Source organism: Ceratotherium simum, chromosome 29, assembly GCF_057802395.1.
Source record: "Ceratotherium simum simum isolate JZ-2026a chromosome 29, ASM5780239v1, whole genome shotgun sequence".
Lineage (NCBI taxonomy): Eukaryota > Metazoa > Chordata > Mammalia > Perissodactyla > Rhinocerotidae > Ceratotherium > Ceratotherium simum.
In genome coordinates, this window is record NC_141928.1 from 23,236,977 (window position 1) to 23,256,052 (window position 19,076).

A 19,076-nucleotide genomic window follows, 5' to 3' on the forward strand; every position below is an offset into this window, starting at 1 on the left:
CATCTGGCAGACCTTTAGTCCTTTGAAACTCAGCTTGTTATTTGACATAAAGTAACTCAACATTTCTGAGTTTCATATACAAATCATAAATATATATATCATACATAAATATATAAATAAATATAAATCATATATAAATCAGGGAATGACAGGACTGGAGCTGATGGATAGGAAGCACCTACAACGCAGAAGGCACTCAATAAATGCTTGGTAGTGTTATCATTTCAGTCATGATCCACGCACAACAAAATTGTGCATCATAAACACTTAGTACTGAGCAAACATTGATTATTAAGAACATATGTTCAAATGCTAGAAAAGATGCATAACGGGGTTAACGACCACAGAACAGGTGACGCACATCAATATAAGGTTACCTTTCAATGTAGATATGTAGATCTACTGTGCTGGAATCAGGCATAAGGAATCCCACCAGGAAAGTCCTAGTATTCTGAGATGTGGCACAGCCATTTCTTAAACGCAGATTATTGCACAGTAGTAAAAACTTGTACATGTTGAGTGCTTTTCTTATGTATAAATATGTAAACCATAGAAGAAAAATATCCCTGGGATTTGTATGTGTCTGTGGACACACAACCCGAGACGGTTGTTGAATCTTGAAAGCAAGCCTAGCTTATGAAGACTCGCTCTCCGAGACCCGACGGCAGCTGGGCCTCAGTCCCAGTCGAAGTGGATTTACACTGCGGCAGGACTGGCGGGCTGACGGCTTTTCTCCGGCCAGCGGCCTTGATGAAAGTTCCACTCGCGGTGCTAGGGACGCAGCCGGTGTCTGCCCCGCCCCTGCCTAGCCGAGCCAGCAGGATACGTCACTTCGCCCCGCCCCACTCGGGCCCCGCCCACAATGGTGCGGCCTGCATCTCCCATGAGCCTCTTCGGCTGCCACTCTTCGGAAAGGAAGTGGCGTCTGCACTGAGGCGGCACATAAGGTACGAATCGCCGTGGGCAGTGGCTGTTGGGACCTGGTGGGAGGCGGGACTTCCGCTCTCTCCGGTGTACGTCATCAGGAGGCGGAAGCGCAGCGGGGGCGGGAAGGTTGTAGAGCGGCATGTTGGACTCGTTTTGCAGGTCTTTAAGTGGTCGCGCCCCCTCCGAGAGCGCAGTCTGACGGCGAGGCGGTCCCAGGCACTCTCGCTTCCCCGGTAAGTAGGACGGCCTGGCGGCGGCGGGGGATAGAGGTGTGTGGCCCTGGCGCTGACCTGCTGCGGCCGTCTCTGTTGCCACAGTGCAGTGGCCTCCCTGCCTCCCTTGCCTCCCATCGTTGCTCACTCCCCGTCTCGGCCGCAGCCCCCGGCCGGCCTGCCCTCCACGCCCGCCTGCGGGGACCCTTTTGAGATGCAGGTCGAGCCCTATTACGTCCCTGCTTGACGTTCCCCTTCACAGGATGGCCGTCTTGTCCCTCCCGTCCTAACTCGGCTTCCCTTGCCCTGTGCCTCAGCTGCAGGAGACACCTAACGATATTTTGTTCAAAACCGACATCTATTTGCTAGCCCTTGTACTTTCCCGACCTCCCCTGAACGCATCCCTCATCACGTCAATGGAATCAGTTCTCCGCTTCCAGAGCACTCTTTACGCCTTTTAAAGAGCGCATTGTTAAACTTTTGTAGTGTGATTGATTGAACGAGACTATATTTTCCCACCGGATATGTTCCTTGAGGGCAGGAGTAGGGTCTTGCCCATTTGGGATCTCCCCAAGGCCTTCTAGAAAAGCGCGAAGTTTGGAAACTAACAGCCCAAGGTGTTCCTACTAGCTTTGTGACCTTGGGCACGATTTCCCCATCTATAAAATAACGAATTTCAAGGATCTTACACAGTGTATGGTGCAGAGTATGTACTCGATAAATGTTAGCCTCGTTTTCCTTTTCAGCTTTCAGTCTACACAGTAGTTGCTGGGTCTGTTTTTTAAATGAACCTAGAGGCACCATAGATGAGTGATTTTTCTTCCTAGCACTGTGATTGTATTGATGCTTATCAATTGGTTGATACATTTGGCAGTATTTGGTAAACACAGCCTAATGATGTATATTAAAGACAGTAATGCTAGGTGTTGATATCAACATCTACAAGAATAAACATTTAACCTTCACGCTGTGATTCAGTACTTGAGGCACTTGCAGAGTTGAAATTTGTGACATAAGTCTGTGTGCTTTTCAGATGTATGTTTCTGAAGAGGTGAAGAAACTGCAAACGTTTCATTGCAGGGAGGCTAGCTATTCCTGACAACTTTTAATTTGTTATTAAAGTATGGTGCATTTCATATGTGTGTACACATATTTTTCACAGGTGATTGTAAACTGCTGACCACTCGCCATTGAACATAGTTAAAACAGAAAATAAGAAGATGGCAGCAAACCCTTCAGGACAAGGTAATGCATACTGGAATTTCTTTTATTACTGTGAACTTTTTCGCCGTATAGTAAGGCTATTTTGATAGAACATTTAGCATAAGGCAGTTCCTGTAGCCAGAATAAAAAATGAATAGTAAAGTAAAACCGCATATTTGAAGCAAGTCCAACCTTGTATCAGATATGTAACATCCTTAATATCTATTAATCCTCTATTTTAATCTGAGTTAAGATTATTCACATTGTAAACTTTAGGTCCTCCTCTGACATCTGTGTTCTTTTGCTCTATTTGAATCAGGACCACTTTTAAAGAAGTTGTATTGTCACCAGGCAATATCCATGCCTTTATCTTCATTTGCTCCAAAAATTTCCATGCACATTTCACCTGTGTTAAGAACTCTCTTAAAGCAAATCAAGTTGGACACATCTAAAGAAGGAAGTTTTAGGGCCAGCCCTGGTGGCCTAGTGGTTGAGTTCGGCGTGCTCCGCTTTGGTGGCCCGGGTTCAGTTTCCGGGTGCGGACCTACATTGCTCTGTTAGCAGCCATGCTGTGGTGGTGGCCCACATACTAAAAAACAGAGGAAGACTGGCATGGATGTTAGCTCAAGGCAAATCTTCCTCAGCAAGAAAAAAAAGGGATTTTTATTTAAAAATAAGTTTTCCAAGTGTGGAAACACTAACTTGAATGTTTATTGCAGCATTGTTTATAATAGCAAAAAAACTGTAAGCAATCTGAAATCCAGGGATGAGGAATTTACTCAACTCTTTGGTAAATACATACTGATACCAAAGAGTACTTTATTAACATAGAAAGATGGTGATAGCTATTGTTAAGTGGGAAAAGAAGAGTTGAGAGCAATTTATAGTGTCATCCCATTTTATTTATTGAAATATATTTAATCTATCTGCATTTTTATAAGAAACCTATAACTTCTGTAATAAGAAAAAGTAAAATTTAATCTCTAGAAAGTACTAAATCTCATTTTGTAAGTAGTTTCCTGCTTAAATACTTGAAGCAAACCTCTATTTCCTTTCCATGTCAAGTCTAAACTCCTATTTGACCCATCATATTTTTTTATTACTCATATTTGTTCTGATTTTTTTTGTGTCTATGTGAGGAAGATTAGCCCTGAGCTAACATCTGTTGCCAATCCTCCTCTTTTTGCTGAGGAAGATTGGCCCTGGGCTAACATCCGTACCCATCTTCCTCTACTTTATATGGGACGCCACCACAGCATGGCTTGACAAGCAGTGCGTAGGTCCAGGCCCAGGATCTGAACCTGTGAACCCTGGGCCGCTGAAGTGGAGTGCGTGAACTTAACCACTACGCCACTGGGCCAGCCCCTCTGTTCTGATTTTTTTTAATCTTAGTTTTGTCTTATATTAAACTTCATATAAATGGAATCATAAATTGTGTACTCATTTGTATCCAGCTTCTTTCACTCACTCTACGGTCTGTGAGATTCATCCACGTTGTGGATGAATTGCGGAGTAATTGCGGAGTAATATTCCATCATATGAATTTACCACAATTTGTTTATTCATTCTCCTGTTTGGGGGCTTTGGGGTTGTCTTGAGTTTTGGCTATTGTGAATAAAGCTGCTTTGAATATTTGTAAGTCTTTTTGTAGATATTTGGATGACTATCTAGGAATGGAGCAGCTGTGTATATAGTTAACTTTATGAAAAACTGCCAAGCCTTTTCCCGAAGTGGTTGTGCCATTTTACATTCCCTCTAGCGATATGTGAGAATTCAGATTGCTCCACATATAGCGTGGTTGGTGTTTTTACTTTTAGCCATTTTAGAGGGTGTGAAGTGACATCTCATTGTGGTATTAACTTGCATTTCCCTGATGACAAATGTTGAGCACTTTTTTATGTACTTATTGACCATTGTAAATCTTCCTTTGTGAAGTGTTTGTTAAGTCTTTTGCTCATTTTTTAAAAATTGGGTCATTTCTTTTATCAAGTTGGGGTTTTTTTTAGAGTCTGGATACAGGTCCTTTATCACTGCTAATTGCATCATCTGGATCATGTTGGAGTTGGTTTCTGTTGACTGCATTTTTGTGGAGTATGGGTCACATTTTCCTTTTTCTTACTAAGTGATTTGTTATTGGATACTGAATATTCTGACTGATACTTGTAGAGACTCTGGATTCTGTTGTATTCCTCTGAAATGTGGTTTTTGTTCTAGCAGGTGGCTTGGCTCAACTCATACTCCAAACTCGTGTCTCCCTCGTGTTGGGCAGCAGCTGAAATCTCTTTTCATTCTTTTCACTTCCAGCTGCTGCTTTGCTGCTGGGCTCTCCTGGGTCTCACCCACATATGTGTAATTTAGCAGGAAGTGAAAAGTTCAGGTGGATTGTATAGGCTTGTTTTGGGCTTTGCTCCTTCTGCTTTTCCCTCTCAGGTCTCTCCCCTAATTTTCTGGCTACTCTCTGAACTCTGTCCTCTGATACCTCAAGCCAGTAAGATGAGGCTGTTCCAGCTGTTTGTGGATTGAGGAATGCCTCAGGCAAAAGGCCAGATTCCCAAATCTCACCGGCTGCAGTATCGGCCTGGTTTGGTCAGTTTCTAGTGCCTTCAAATAATGAATGTTTAATATTTTGTCCAGAACTTATAATTATATTTGCGGCAGGGTTAGTCTAACCAAACTATGCCAGTACTGGAAATTAGAAGCCCACTGAATCTGTTTTAGTATATTAGTTACATTTAGGACAAACTAAAGGTTCCATGAGTTTTACAGAAGTGTAGTATTGTAAAAAGCTAGCTGTGGTGACAGCTTTACCAGTTGTAACCAGCTAATACTGTTCTGTTCTCCTCTCACATAACCACGGGTGATATGTGTGCTCTGTAGACTAATCACAGGTCAAAATTCCCCTGGGGGTCTTGGACTTCTTCTTTTCACCAAGCTATAAAAACTCAGATTAAAAATAATTTAATTTGAACCAAAATGAAAACTAAAAGAAGTCTATTTTGGAAAGAAAATATGCTGGTAAAAATCATACAATGCAGTCCAAATGAAAATAAATTTTAAATTATCCCTCTGTTCTAATAGCACAAATAGTTGAGATTTACAATTTGCTGGTTACTTTTTTTTAGCAGTTGCAATAAAACACAGTTATTTTTAGTGTTGCCTTTGATTGATCATAGTCAAATCCACTATGAAACATCCCCTAATCTAAATAGAAGTGAATTTAGATTGGTCTTTCGGCTTTTGTTTCCCTTTTGTGATCATTTTGTTGGTGTTATGTAGCTGCTGCAATTAGGCACCAGCAGAGGGAGTCCATATCATGTTCTACAGATTCCCAGACTCAGTGAAATTTTTAAATTCTTATTTATTTGGATCTATTACATTTTACTCTCTATATTAAGTTGTTTCTGTACTGTTTATGTGATAGGGAGTACTTATTATGGAGATTGAAGGCCAAGTGCCATAATTATCTTACAATGGTAACTGAACAATGACTTAAAAAAATCTTGATTTGTGCACTGTAATTTATTTTTTTTTTAACAGTTTTATTTTATTTATTTATTTTTTTGTGAGGAAGATCAGCCCTGAGCTAACATCCATGCCAATCCTCCTCTTTTTGCTGAGGAATACCGGCTCTGAGCTAACATCTATTGCCAATTTTCCTCCTTTTTTTTTCCCCAAAGCCCCAGTAGATAGTTGTATGTCATAGTTGCACATCCTTCTAGTTGCTGTATGTGGGATGCGGCCTCAGCATGGCCGGAGAAGCGGTGCATCGGTGCGCGCCCAGGATCCGAGCCCAGGCCGCCAGTAGTGGAGCGCACGCACTTAACTGCTAAGCCACGGGGCCGGCCCTGCACTGTAATTTATTAATGCCTCTGGTGTAGGGTACAGAATCCATTGTGTTCACAAAGCCCCCCTGCAGGTCTAGCAGTCCATCGTACTACAGTAGTAATCAGGACTGCTAAATTTCATAAGCTCTTGGCAGACAGTTACTGAAGTCTCATATTCTTAGCATCCATCATAGTGTGGACCATTTGGTAGGTTCTTAATAATTATTTGATGAGAAGTAACATTTTGAGAATTTTAATATGTAGAGGCAGATTGTCAAACTGGAATTTGGCCAAAGTATCATTCCTATGTAAAGAGTCTTTCATTACTGGTAACTATCAAAGTCCTGTGATCATGTGGTATCAGTTGAATTGATCCAGCCTGATTTCAGGTACACAGAGAAATCTGGTGAAATACTGTGTAAGGAAGGTGAATTCTTTGATTCTTTTATTTTATAGTTATCTCAAACGGCTTATAGTACTACTATAAGCCCTGCAGCTCAAGTGGTGAGAACTGTTGATTTGGGACCACGCTGGATGCTCTTAGCTGTGATTTCAGGCTGCTGTGTAGGAATGGGATGGCATAGCTCCTGGGAGGTGTATTACTTGACCTCAGACCCAAGTACAAGTCTTACCTAAACCATCTGTGATCCAGAAGGAAAGCAAATTTACCCTTCAGGCTTGTACTAAAGTATGCTACCTCTCAATTAAGAGTTTGTCTCAATGATGCATAAAAATCATCTTAAAATTCTAGTATTTGTACCTTTTTAAAGATGAGCGTGTGGATGCAGAGACACGATTTGGAGTAGGTTTTTTAAAGCTAGATTTCTGTTTGTCTCTCTCTCTCTTTTTTTTTTTTTTGTGAGGAAGATTGGCCCTGAGCTAACATCTGCCACTCCTCCTCTTTTTGTTGAGGAAGACTGGCCCTGGGCTAACATCCGTGCCCATCTTCCTCCACTTTATATGGGACGCCTGCCACAGCATGGCCTGACAAGTGTGGTTCGTTGGTGCGCGCCTGGGATCTGAACCGGTGAACCCCAGGCCACCACAGCGGAGTGCGCGCACTTAACCGCTTGTGCCACTGGGCCGGCCCCTCTTTTTGTCTCATCTTTAATCGCCAAGGCAAAGAGAGTGCTGGATTTGTCTGATGCTAGGATTGATGGGTAGGCCCAAGGTTCCAATAGGAATGAAACTGAGTTGAGGCAGAATATGATGTAAAGTAGCTTCAGGTCATTTGTATAGTTAGGAGAAAGCTTGGGATCCCCAGGTCCATTCAGACTGGCCTGGGAGGCCTGTCATGTGAGTGTAACCTAGAAAGCTGCATGCTAATCAGTTATATCCTTTGTAATGAAAAACTATTCACTGAAAGAGAATTCTCAGAATGGGGCTGACAAGAATCTAGTGTTGTTAACTAACAGGGAGAAAGAGAATACTAGATAATAACGGTAATAGCTAGTATTTATTAAGCAACTACCACATGGCAGGCAGCGTGCTAGGTATTTTACTTATGTTTTTTATATTCATATAACCATGCTTCGAAGTTGTTACTGTTAACTTTATTGGTCCTGCATAGTGAGGTAGTTTTCCCAGTATTAAATAGTAGCTGGTAGTACTGAGATGAGAACCCGGATTGATTCTGTGTCCAAGTTCCCTGTTCATATAGTATGTTCCCCTACTGCACTTTAGCTGCAGATTAGAACATTCTAATTATAGCTTCCAAGAAAAAATGGGAGCTCTAGACTACGGGGAAAGACCTCTTCTTAACTTTGAATCTCTTCTGCATCTGTTATTAAGCAGAAAATCTTTACAGTGACATGGGCCTGTGAGTTTATATGTAAGAGGAAGAGAAAAATGAGTAAGGGGGAAAGATTGATTCAAGCAGAGGATACGTCATCATCTTCTTTAGCCAGTCCTGAAGATGAGAAACCTCAATGGTTAGAAAAAGTGGCAGTTGCTTACAAGAGGTAAGTCCTTGGGGTCTGGGAGAGAGAGAACTTGAATACAGGCAGATCACCTGAGCAGACATCAGGACTTATTCCTTTCCTTTGAGATGTATTTTTAGTAAATCCCAAAAGGTGGCTAAGAGTTGAATAATTTTTTAATCTCGAAAGTTAAAGGGGGCCGGCTCCGTGGCTTAGCGGTTAAGTGCGCGCGCTCTGATGCTGGCGGCCCGGGTTCGGATCCTGGGAGCGCCCCGAGGCACCACTTCTCCGTCCAACGTGAGGCCGAGTCCCACGTACAGCAACTAGAAGGATGTGAACCTATGACATACAACTATCTACTGGGGCTTTGGGGGGAAAAAACTGAATAAATAAAATCTTTAAAAAAAAAAAAAAAAAAAAAGAAAGTTAAAGGAAGTGTTTGCCATTAACCAGATACCTAGAAGACTAATTACTGGTACTAATCAATTTGTGTTTTATTTTTTATTCTGCTAAGACGTAGACATCAAGCAGTCTCCCCTGGATAAGGTTTGAGCTTTAACCACTGAATGCATTTTATATATTGGTAGGCAGAATACCACCACCATCACCCCTTACCTGCCAAAGATACCCCCGTCATAATCCCTGGAACCTGTGACTATGTTACATTACACAAGGAACTTTGCACGTGTGATCAAGGTTAATGGCCTTGAGATGGGAGGATTATCCTGGATTATCCAGGTGGGCCCATTTTAATCACATGAGTCCTTAAAAGCAGAGAATTTTTTCCTGGCTGTGGTCAGAGAAATGACCAAGAGGACTGATCAGAGAGATGCAATGTTGCTGGCTTTGAGGTTGGTAAAAGGGGACCACGAGCCAAGGAACTCCAGCAGCTTGTAGAGGCTGAAAAAGGCAAGGGAACAGATTTTCTCCTAGAGCCTCCAGAAAGCAACCCTTGATTTTAGCCCAGTGAGACCACTAACCTATAGAACTGTAAGATAATAGATTTTGTGTTGTTTTGAGCCAGTAAGTTTGTGGTAATTTGTTACAACAGCAATAGAAAAATAGAAATAATACACCATTTAACTAGATGAGCCAAAAATCGAGAAGCCATCCATGATACCTTCTTCCTCCTTCCTTCCTTTATATTTACTCTATCACTGTCCTGTTGATTTAACTTCCTAAATAGCTCTTGGGTCTGTTCATTTCTTTCCATTTCCCTGGCCACTAACAATTTCTGTCATCTCTAGCATGTTCTACTGTGATAGTCTCCTGTTTTCTCTTGTCTAGTCTGTTCTCAACGTTGCAGCTACAGTGATCTTTTTAAACAGGGAAGAGTTATTTTGTTCCCCACCTCTAATTAACTTATTCATCCTTTAGATTTCAGCTCAAGCGTTATTTCCTCTGGAAGACTTCTCTGACACTGCTCCCCCCACTACTAGTCTAGGTCAAGTTTATTCACCCTTGATTCCTACAATAATGATGGTTATAAATGCTTATAGAATTTTATTTATTTCAGACTACTCATCTTAGATTCTAATTATACATTCATTTGTGTAACTATTTGATAATCTCTATCTTCACTGGACTGTTTGAGAACCCTGAAAGCCAGAATCATGTCAAGTTTTGGCTCATCGTTGTATCCTTAGAACCTACCTTAGTGCCTGTATGTGATGGATACACAATAAATATATGTTGAATCAGTAAATAACTTAAAACATGTTAAACCAGTAGTGCCACAGTGACTTTCCTCTAATACTAAACAGATGTCTTAAGTATGATACTGTGATTTACTGTATACTGAAGAGTATATAGCCTGTAGGATAACTGCTTGAAAGGATTTGGATAATATTTTACAATATCTTTTTATTTTATTTTATTATTTTTTGTGTGTGTGAGGAAGATCAGCCCTGAGCTAACATCCATGCCAATCCTCCTCTTTTTGCTGAGGAAGACTGGCCCTGGGCTAACATCCGTGCCCATCTTCCTCCACTTTATATGGGACGCCGCCACAGCATGGCCTGACAAGTGGTGCATCACTGTGTGCCCGGGATCCGAACCTGGGCCACCAGCGGCAGAGCGCATGCACTTAACCACTATGCCATGGGGCTGGCCCCTACAATATCTTTTTAAAAATCATTGTCATGAAAGCAATACAACAACTGTAATTTGTTTTTTTGTTTGTTTGTTTTTGTTTTTGTGAGGAAGATCAGCCCTGAGCTAACATCCATGCTAATCCTCCTCTTTTTGCTGAGGAAGACCGGCTCTGAGCTAACATCTATTGCCAATCCTCCTCCTTTTTTTTCCCCCAAAACCCCAGTAGATAGTTGTATGTCATAGTTGCACATCCTTTTAGTTGCTGTATGTGGGAGGCGGCCTCAGCATGGCCGGAGCAGCGGTGTGTCGGTACGTGCCCGGGATCCCAACCCAGGCAGCCAGTAGCGGAGCGTGTGCACTTAACTGCTAAGCCACCGGGCCGGCCCCAACAACTGTAATTTGAAAGTAGATTATCCATAACCCCACTAATCAAACAAAATAATTTTCATTCTTTAGTTTTAGATTTTTTTTCAATAAAAAGAATTCCAGTTAGTCCTTGTTTAAATGTGATAGAACTGTTCACATAAAGTGAATATCAGCTGTTAGATTTTAAATGCAATTTGATGTAATAGTAGTTACTTGAGAATGTTTTTAGTGACAAAAATGTGTGGGAGTTAAGTGTTTCTATGAATGAATGTGGAAATGAGAATATATATGATTGTGAATGTAGATAGGGTTATAGTTCTAAAAGTGGAAATATTTTTAGATTCTGCTGCTTTATTCTAAGAAAATTGTATTAGGAAAAAGGTTAGTTATAAAGGAATATTAAGTAATTCCTACTGTACACGAGATAATATATATTAACACCTTCATGCTTCTAAGAATGTAAAAGTTACATGTAACTTTAAGATACATGTAAAAGTAAAATGTTAAAATACGGCAAAAGACAGTGTGTTTTAAAAAAAAAAAACAACTCATGTAGTGAGTATAATAAAAGTTAGTTAAATGCTATATATTGATGCCCTTGTTAGACTAAGTTTGTATAAACCCTGAAGGTGGGAGAATCTTACTATAGAAAACTATACTTAACTACTTCACATAACCAGATAGACTACCTAGTTTGTGCCTTAAGTTTCAAATTTGAAATAAGCTATTACTACCACCTAAGTGCTATCTGTTGACTTTTATATACTTTTATAATATAAATGTTTTGTGTAAAACTGACATGTAAATTAATACTAGATTATTTTTTAAAGCTCAAGACAGAAGCATAGGATTCAGGGGCATTAGACAAGATCAGAAAACAAAAGCTTAATAGATCTGACCATACCCTTTCCCTGTAAAGTGGCTTTTGTGGCTCTTGGCTGCCTATATATAAACATTAATCTCTAGAATGTTATACAAGAGATAACCTTGCCTGGTTAGACTGTGTAATAGGAGTTGAGAGGGAAAGTTATTTTAGAGACATTTAGGAGATAAAATTTGTTGGACTAGGGGATTGGTTGGATGTGGGTAGGAAGATGGATGTGGGTAGGAAGAGGGAGGTGTTATAAGGATGAAACACAGGCTTCTGGGTGGGAGCATGGGGCATGAAGTGAGATACAGAGATAGGTGTTATCCCATCCTTACCAGGGAAGGAAGGCTAGGAGCTACCCCATCTGACAACCTCTTTAACTATTTTCACAAGTTCTTTAATGTCTGAGGAGATTTTGTGCATGGAGAAAAATACTCATCACTGCTCATAATTTAATTAATATGCAATTTATTAAACCTACTTATCTAATAAGCTAAGTTTGAAAATAAAAATTTGTAACCATTTCTAATTGATTACAAGCTTATTTAGTTTACGTTCTCTTTAATAACAGTTTAAATTACGATTATAATTAATATGTCTTCCGTAATACTTTATATAGTGATTGCAAAACTTACTACACTTAAACCTATTTTAAAATATTAACGCATGAGTTTAATTCATTCATTTACTCTCTATACTTGTTTTTTTAATATCTTCCTGGGGTTATAATAATCTTCCCAGATTCTTATTTCTTTGCTTTGCAAAGATTATAATAATTTTTCCTAGGGTTATGGTAATCTTTTAAAATTTTTTTTTGTGAGGAAGATCAGCCGTGCGCTAACATCCATGCCAATCCTCCTCTTTTTGTTGAGGAAGACTGGCCCTGAGCTAACATCCTTGCCCATCTCCCTCCACTTTATATGGGACGCCACCACAACATGGCCTGACAAGTGGCATGTTGGTGCGAGCCCGGGATCTGAACCCCGGGCCGCCAGCAGCGGAGCGTGCGCACTTAACCGCTGTGCCACAGGGCCGGCCCCAGGATTATGGTAATCTTACTGCTACCAAAACAGGAGAAAATTTCAGATTAGTCAGAGGTTAGGATTGTTGATGGATTTGATTCTTAAGTAAAACACAAGATTTGGTTATGCCTTTAAAGATGGTTAAAAGCTGTATTGGTGTGTACTGGGTCTCTTCTATAATTAAACTTTACCTGCTAAGTTTATGGGATTTTTTTTTAAGCTCATGTTTTTCTCATAGATTTTTAGTTTCTTGCAACCTGGAGTTATTCCCTGAATGAAATACTTTTTTTTTTTTTTTAATGGGATTAGTGTTTCATAACCCAGTGTTCTGTTGTCATTATGAATTGCCCTTTTTTGGTAGCATTACTGCCAGGAATTATAGATGTTTCATCTCCCAAGAGATCAGGGATCAGGTCTGTACAGATAGGTCTCTTTAGGATATTTCATTAATTCATCCAGTTAGAACTCATAGTTTCTACTTGGTCATTGTGACCATGGGTGCTTGTCAACCACTGGATCTCCTTTTAAATGGTGTGTATGTATGAGGACCTGCACTGATCTGACTCTCCCATTGGTACATAACTTGCTTTTTTTGGAACTGTTTGGCTTATCTATAGTTCCCTGCATCTACCCCTTTCTCCTGTACCTAAACAAAAAGTACACAGCTATACTTTATAAACAGACATATGCTTAATAGCAGAAACAAAACACCTAAATGTTAACACTAACCTAATTATTAACATAATTAATATTATTTTCACCCTTCTTTACAGCTCTCTTTTTATGTACTCTAACTTTCCTTTTTGTATCTTATTATGAATTCATAGCTTATCATAGATTCAATTTGTTACATTTAGCTATAATTAGTCTCTTTATAATGTTCCAATTGTGACAGCCTGGCTAACCTCAGACTGGCTTCTTTGTTCTTTTATCACTATTCCGGACCTTTTAAAAAAAATCTTCTTGCTTTCTGACAACAAGATATTCCAGGCCCATCTTGATTTTTTTCCTGCCCCAAGACATGAATTAGTCTTTAGAATTCTGTTCCTTTTAATGAAAGACAGTATTTGAGACCAAAATTTATTCCACGTGGAGTTGGTGATAAGGAGGAAGGCATTGTTGCTTGCCATAGTAGTGACAGAACAGGGAAACATGTTTCTTTTAGGGCATATGTTAATAATGGTAGCCCAGTTTAACTTTAACATTACTACATCTTTTTATATCTTACCATTTTTTCTTCAGTATAAGGTTTCATTGACCACTAACACTGTTGCATTGACGTGTGTCTTTCTACATGAAGCTCCCTCTACCAGAAATGCCTCCACCCAGCCCTGTTGACTATTTGGCAAATTTAGTAACATGAGGGAAGGGGATAGAATAACTTTTATTTAAACCTCAACCCAGCACTGAAATGTTAGAGCGAGAGCAATTAAAATATTTTTTGAACTCAAAGTTTTCTTCCATTAAAAAAAAATACAAATGATATTCAGTTCAACTGCCCTAACACACCAGCTTGGTGTTTAGTTGAAAATCATTTGCTAAATTATATCATATTCTTTAATGTTTATACATTTTTAGTACTTCTGAAAATTACTCTTCAACTTGATAGTAGTAAATAGTAAGTTTTTTTAAAATCCTCATTTTACTTGTAATATGAGCTTTTTGTATCGCTTATTTCCTCTTCCCCATGCCACTTCACTCCCATGTGCTTTGGAAACAAAAATATTTTCATGAGATTGTATTTTTAATATTACTGATTGGACTATAGACATTTAAAAAAGTATTTTATGTAAGGTTATATACATTGAAGAGCACCAAAAAGCTCAGTTGTGCTTGTATTTATATGAGCATTATTGCCCAAATTGTCTTTATGTGGGCTTTTTAATGCACTGTCCATTGTTGGCTGTGTACATACAGTTTCTGTGTACATACAGTTACTTTACTGGTGGTGACCCTAAAATATTTGTTTGTGAACAAATTAATCTTGAGGGGAAATTGATATTTCTGTAAACAGCACATTAGTACTTTCCCGTGTGGTGACTTATTTTGCTCATCACATAATTTAGACACTATCAGATTTTTTAATTTGCTTTTTTTTTTTTTTTTTTGTGAGGAAGATCAGCCCTGAGCTAACATCCATGCTAATCCTCCTCTTTTTGCTGAGGAAGACTGGCTCTGAGCTAACATCTATTGCCAATCCTCCGCCTTTTTTTTTTTCCCAAAGCCCCAGTAGATAATTGTACGTCATAGTTGCACATCCTTCTAGTTGCTTTATGTGGGACGCAGCCTCAGCATGGCCGGACAAGCGGTGCGTCTGTGCGCGCCCGGGATCCGAACCCGGGCCTCCAGTAGCGGAGTGTGCGCACTTAACCACTAAGCCACGGGGCTGGCCCTAAATTTGCTTTTTAAGAATCTTCTATTTTATATTTATAGTATTTTTAAATCTCTAAAAAGATGGAGCTACATAATTCTCTTCTAAGAATGCATTAGCTTCTTCTGAGAAAAGGAAAAAAGTCTTGTCTTGTAGTTGGAAATGTACCTAGTGGTGTAATTTGCCTTAAACATATGCAACTTCATATATATAAATGGGAGAGTACTAATTTTCCTTGGAAAGCATTCTTCACCTTACAGAGAACTCACTTTTGGATTCCTTTAACACATTGCAATATACTTATCCTTCCATAATTATCTTACCTTAATTTGTATTACATCACTTTTAGGGACATTTCTATTGTATAAAATCAGTGATACCCATATTCTGTAGTGCCCATCTGATCCACTGTCAGATCATTTATACTGATTTACTTGTTTATTTGGATAACAGGCTCACTATGAGGTAGTACATAGACTGAAAATAACATAGCTCTCCTTTTTTTAAAATTTTTAATTTTATTTTTGTGAGGAAGATCAGTCCTGAGCTAGCATCCATGCCAATCCTCTTTTTTGCTGAGGAAGATTGGCCCTGGGCTAACATCTGTGCCCATCTTCCTCCACTTTATACGGGACACCGCCACAGCATGGCCTGACAGCCGGTGCATCGGTGAGCGCCCGGGATCTGAACCTGGGCTGCCAGCAGTGGAGCTCAGGCACTTAACCGCTATGCCACGGGGCCGGCCCCCATAGCTCTCCTTAGTGGGCTAAAAAAATTGACAAAAAAACTATATTAATATTAATTTAGAGCCTATAATTACTAATTTTCACACTTAATTTCCATGGTAACAGAGAGTTAAGTATAGCTACCTGTGCTCTGATTGTCAAACATACATGAAATTTTTTTTTTAAAGTGCCTGTTCCTTGACCAAGTCAAGAAAGATATGTCGTTTAAAAAAAAAAAAGTTGGTGAATCATATGAAATTATTGTTTTTGTAGGTAGAAAATGGTCAAATATAGGCAATTTAATGTTTACCTTAATACATAAAATAAAAGTTCTCTTATAGTGGTTATGTTTACATAATTTTCCTAATTGTGTAAATATGAGTTGATATTATGGTTTGTGATGGTCATCCTTTTTTTTTTTTTTTTTAATTAATTTATTTATTTATTTTTCCCCCAAAGCTCCAGTAGATAGTTGTATGTCATAGCTGCACATCCTTCTAGTTGCTGTATGTGGGACACGGCCTCAGCATGGCTGGAGAAGCAGTGCATCGGTGCGCCCCCCCGGGACCGAACCAGGGCCGCCAGCAGCAGAGCGCGCGCACTTAACCTCTAAGCCACAGGGCCGGCCCTGTGATGGTCATCCTTATTAGAGAGAGGTCTTTGTAAGAAATTAATTGTTGAGAATATTTTTTTATCGCTTTTATTTGTACCTAGTTTTTAAACCCCTTTGGCAGATTGCTTTGATAGAATGGAAGAGAAATTGTTCATCAGTTGCTCTGGTAGTAGTTGAAGTAAAGGTCTGAAGCTGTGGTTTGCAAACTATGTACCATGGGACCTTAGGACACCATGAAGAAATCCAGGGGCCTCAGGGAGAACTAAGTTTTCAAAGGAAACACAGCAGTACTTGACATTGGTTGAACACCACGTGAATTAGCTCAAGAGAGTGTACAGTTTTACCAGTGCGCTACATTCCTTCCGATGACGTCATATTTTTGTAAAATGGGTTTTTGGCAATTGCTTTGATAAAAAAACAAGTACTGTGTGAAAATCATTGTGGAACAGGGAAAGAGGATGGTAGTGTCTGAACTGATTCCAAGGTTTGAAAAGTTATACAGGGCCCAGGCACACACATCCCATTAGTGGTTATTTAAAAATGAAATCAAATGTTTTTCTTGCAATTTATGTGTATTATTTTTTAATATAAGTACAAGATGTTAAGACATCATACTTAGGTTGTTTGGACCTAACTACATAATAAACAGAATTGTTAGGTATTTCTGTCATCCTGAGAGTGTCGTGCAAAAATTATTGAGATGCTAAGGGCACTGTGAACTGAGAACGTGTGGGAACCTCTAGTTTGAAGTAATTAGACTGCCCAGTCAGAATTCACACAGTTGACCAAGTCTCTGACACCAAGTGGAAAGGTACCTTCAACTTAAATTTCTAATGGATGAGGTTTTTGGAACCTCCATTCATCCCATTCTTCTTGTATAGATATTTGTCATGTAATACCAAACATTTTAAATTTAATTCTGATTACTACTAAAGAGAAAGAATCAAATTTTTAAATAAAAATAATAATGCAAATACAAAATAACTTCCTAAAAGATGTCACAGGTAATTAAGACACCTAGAAATTCAGAAAATCAGTGAAAAGAATACTGTGGCGTGGAATTCAAACATTGTGGAAGTCTTCAGAACTCAATGATCTTTTCTATGGCTGTTTCTGGGAGACACATGGCTATTAAATGAGTTACTGTGGGATTCCAAAATCTCAGAAAGAGACAGATCATATTTCTTCTCCTCAAGATAGTTCTCTGACCAGCCTTGTCTTTAAAATGGGGAATCTGAGGATCTCTTAACTCCATTTTGATTTTAAGAAAGATATTAATATTGAAATATACAGTTGCATGTCAAATGGTGGTGGGGGTCAGGGTGGGGTACACTTTATCTCTGCCCTCATTTCTCTACCCCTGCCAGGTAGTTGTAATTTCTGATTCTCTAAATCATTGGACTTGAAATTATATATTACTTTAATAATGGCATTTCTTTAACAATATTTTGACAAAGTTTCAATTATTATCACGTATAGCATCCTTTACCATAGCATTAGCATTCACAGGCATAAATATCACATATTCTTGGGACTTTGGCTATACTAAATCTTTCCTTAAGTAGAAGACTTCTCCTGAGACACTCCTGTCTGTAAGGGCGGGTGGAGCAGGTAATGATGTACGGCATGTAAAGGCCCTACAGAGCTTCTTCCCCGGAAGATTTAACTGAGACGTCAGGTAGGAAGGACGATTTGAGTTAGGATTAGAATAGATGAAGAATCACCTGGAAGGTTTGCAAAACCCTCTCCTCAGAGGTACCAGAATGTATCAGGGTGAATTAGCTGATCCAGAAAGAGGGAGTCAGCTATTACTAGAAATTTGATGACAAGTTGATGGCATAAGCACGAGTGGGCAGAGAAGGACAATGGGAGATGATAAATTCCTAAAATGGATGTGGCAGAGAGACATTTTGCCCAGAATCCTGGCCCAGTCAGTATGCTGATGCTGGATTTAAGAGCGGGTTTAGTTGAAAATGCTGCAAGCCTCAGCTGCTTCTGGTTCAGCCCAGTCTCGGTGTGAACGCTCCTTGTTCCTTCTACATCCTGCACTGTGCCCGACCAATCTCTGCCCTCCCCCCAGGAAAGGAGGGAAGTATGCATCCTACTACCCAATTCTCCTTTATAATCAACATAAAATCCTTAGAATCCCTCATGTGAGTGCCCTTAGTGCTTAGGTCTGCTCTTCTTGAAAAATGCTCCCTCCTTCCTGCCATCTTCATTTTTTCTTCTAGCCCAGTGATTCTAGTCCCCTGGGCCTTTTTCCCCCCCTCCGTAATTCTTTTCCAGTACTTTAACTTTTCCATTTCTCTTCTTTTCTTTTCTTTTTTTTTGGTGAGGAGGATCAGCTCCGAGCTAACATCCATGCCAATCCTCCTCTTTTTGCTGAGGAAGACTGGCCCTGGGCTAACATCTGTGCCTATCTTTCTCCACTTTATATGGGACGCCGCCACAGCATGGCCTGACAACTGGTGTATTGGTGCGTACCTAGGATCCGAACCCGGGCTGCCAGCAGCGGAGCGCGCGCACCTAACCGCTACGCCACGGGGCCAGCCTCCGGTTCTTTTCTTTTCTTTTTTTTTTTTTTTCAAATAAATGACAAATAGCTTCTTAGTATAAGTATGTCTCATGCTGTACTTGGGACATTTATATTGTTGATGCATTTTATTTGCTAAATCGGGCAACTCAAATGTCAGTGCCCCTGATAAGGATAAGTGTGTCCCAAATATCGCATGGGATATACCTACACTAAAACATTCTTTGTTATTTATTTATTTTTTTTAATTTTTTGTTTATTGCAGTAACATTGGTTTATAACATTGTAAAAATTTCAGGTGTACATCATTGTACTTCTATTTCTGCATAGATTACATCATGTTCACCACCAAAATACTAATTACAACCCATCACCACACACATGTACCCAATTATCCCT

The 19,076-nt window shown here is 39.6% G+C and overlaps 1 protein-coding gene across 1 annotated transcript in view; it reads left to right on the forward strand.

Moving 5' to 3' along the window:
* The first annotated feature begins 1,035 nt into the window (after positions 1–1,035).
* The window catches only part of INIP (INTS3 and NABP interacting protein), a 32,705-nt gene continuing 14,664 nt past the window's right edge, over positions 1,036–19,076 (forward strand). The window contains exons 1-2 of the mRNA XM_014782078.2: positions 1,036–1,160; positions 2,302–2,384. Of these exons, the coding sequence (XP_014637564.1) occupies positions 2,360–2,384 (25 nt within the window). The 5' untranslated portion in view covers positions 1,036–1,160; positions 2,302–2,359. The remainder of the gene's footprint in view (positions 1,161–2,301; positions 2,385–19,076) is intronic.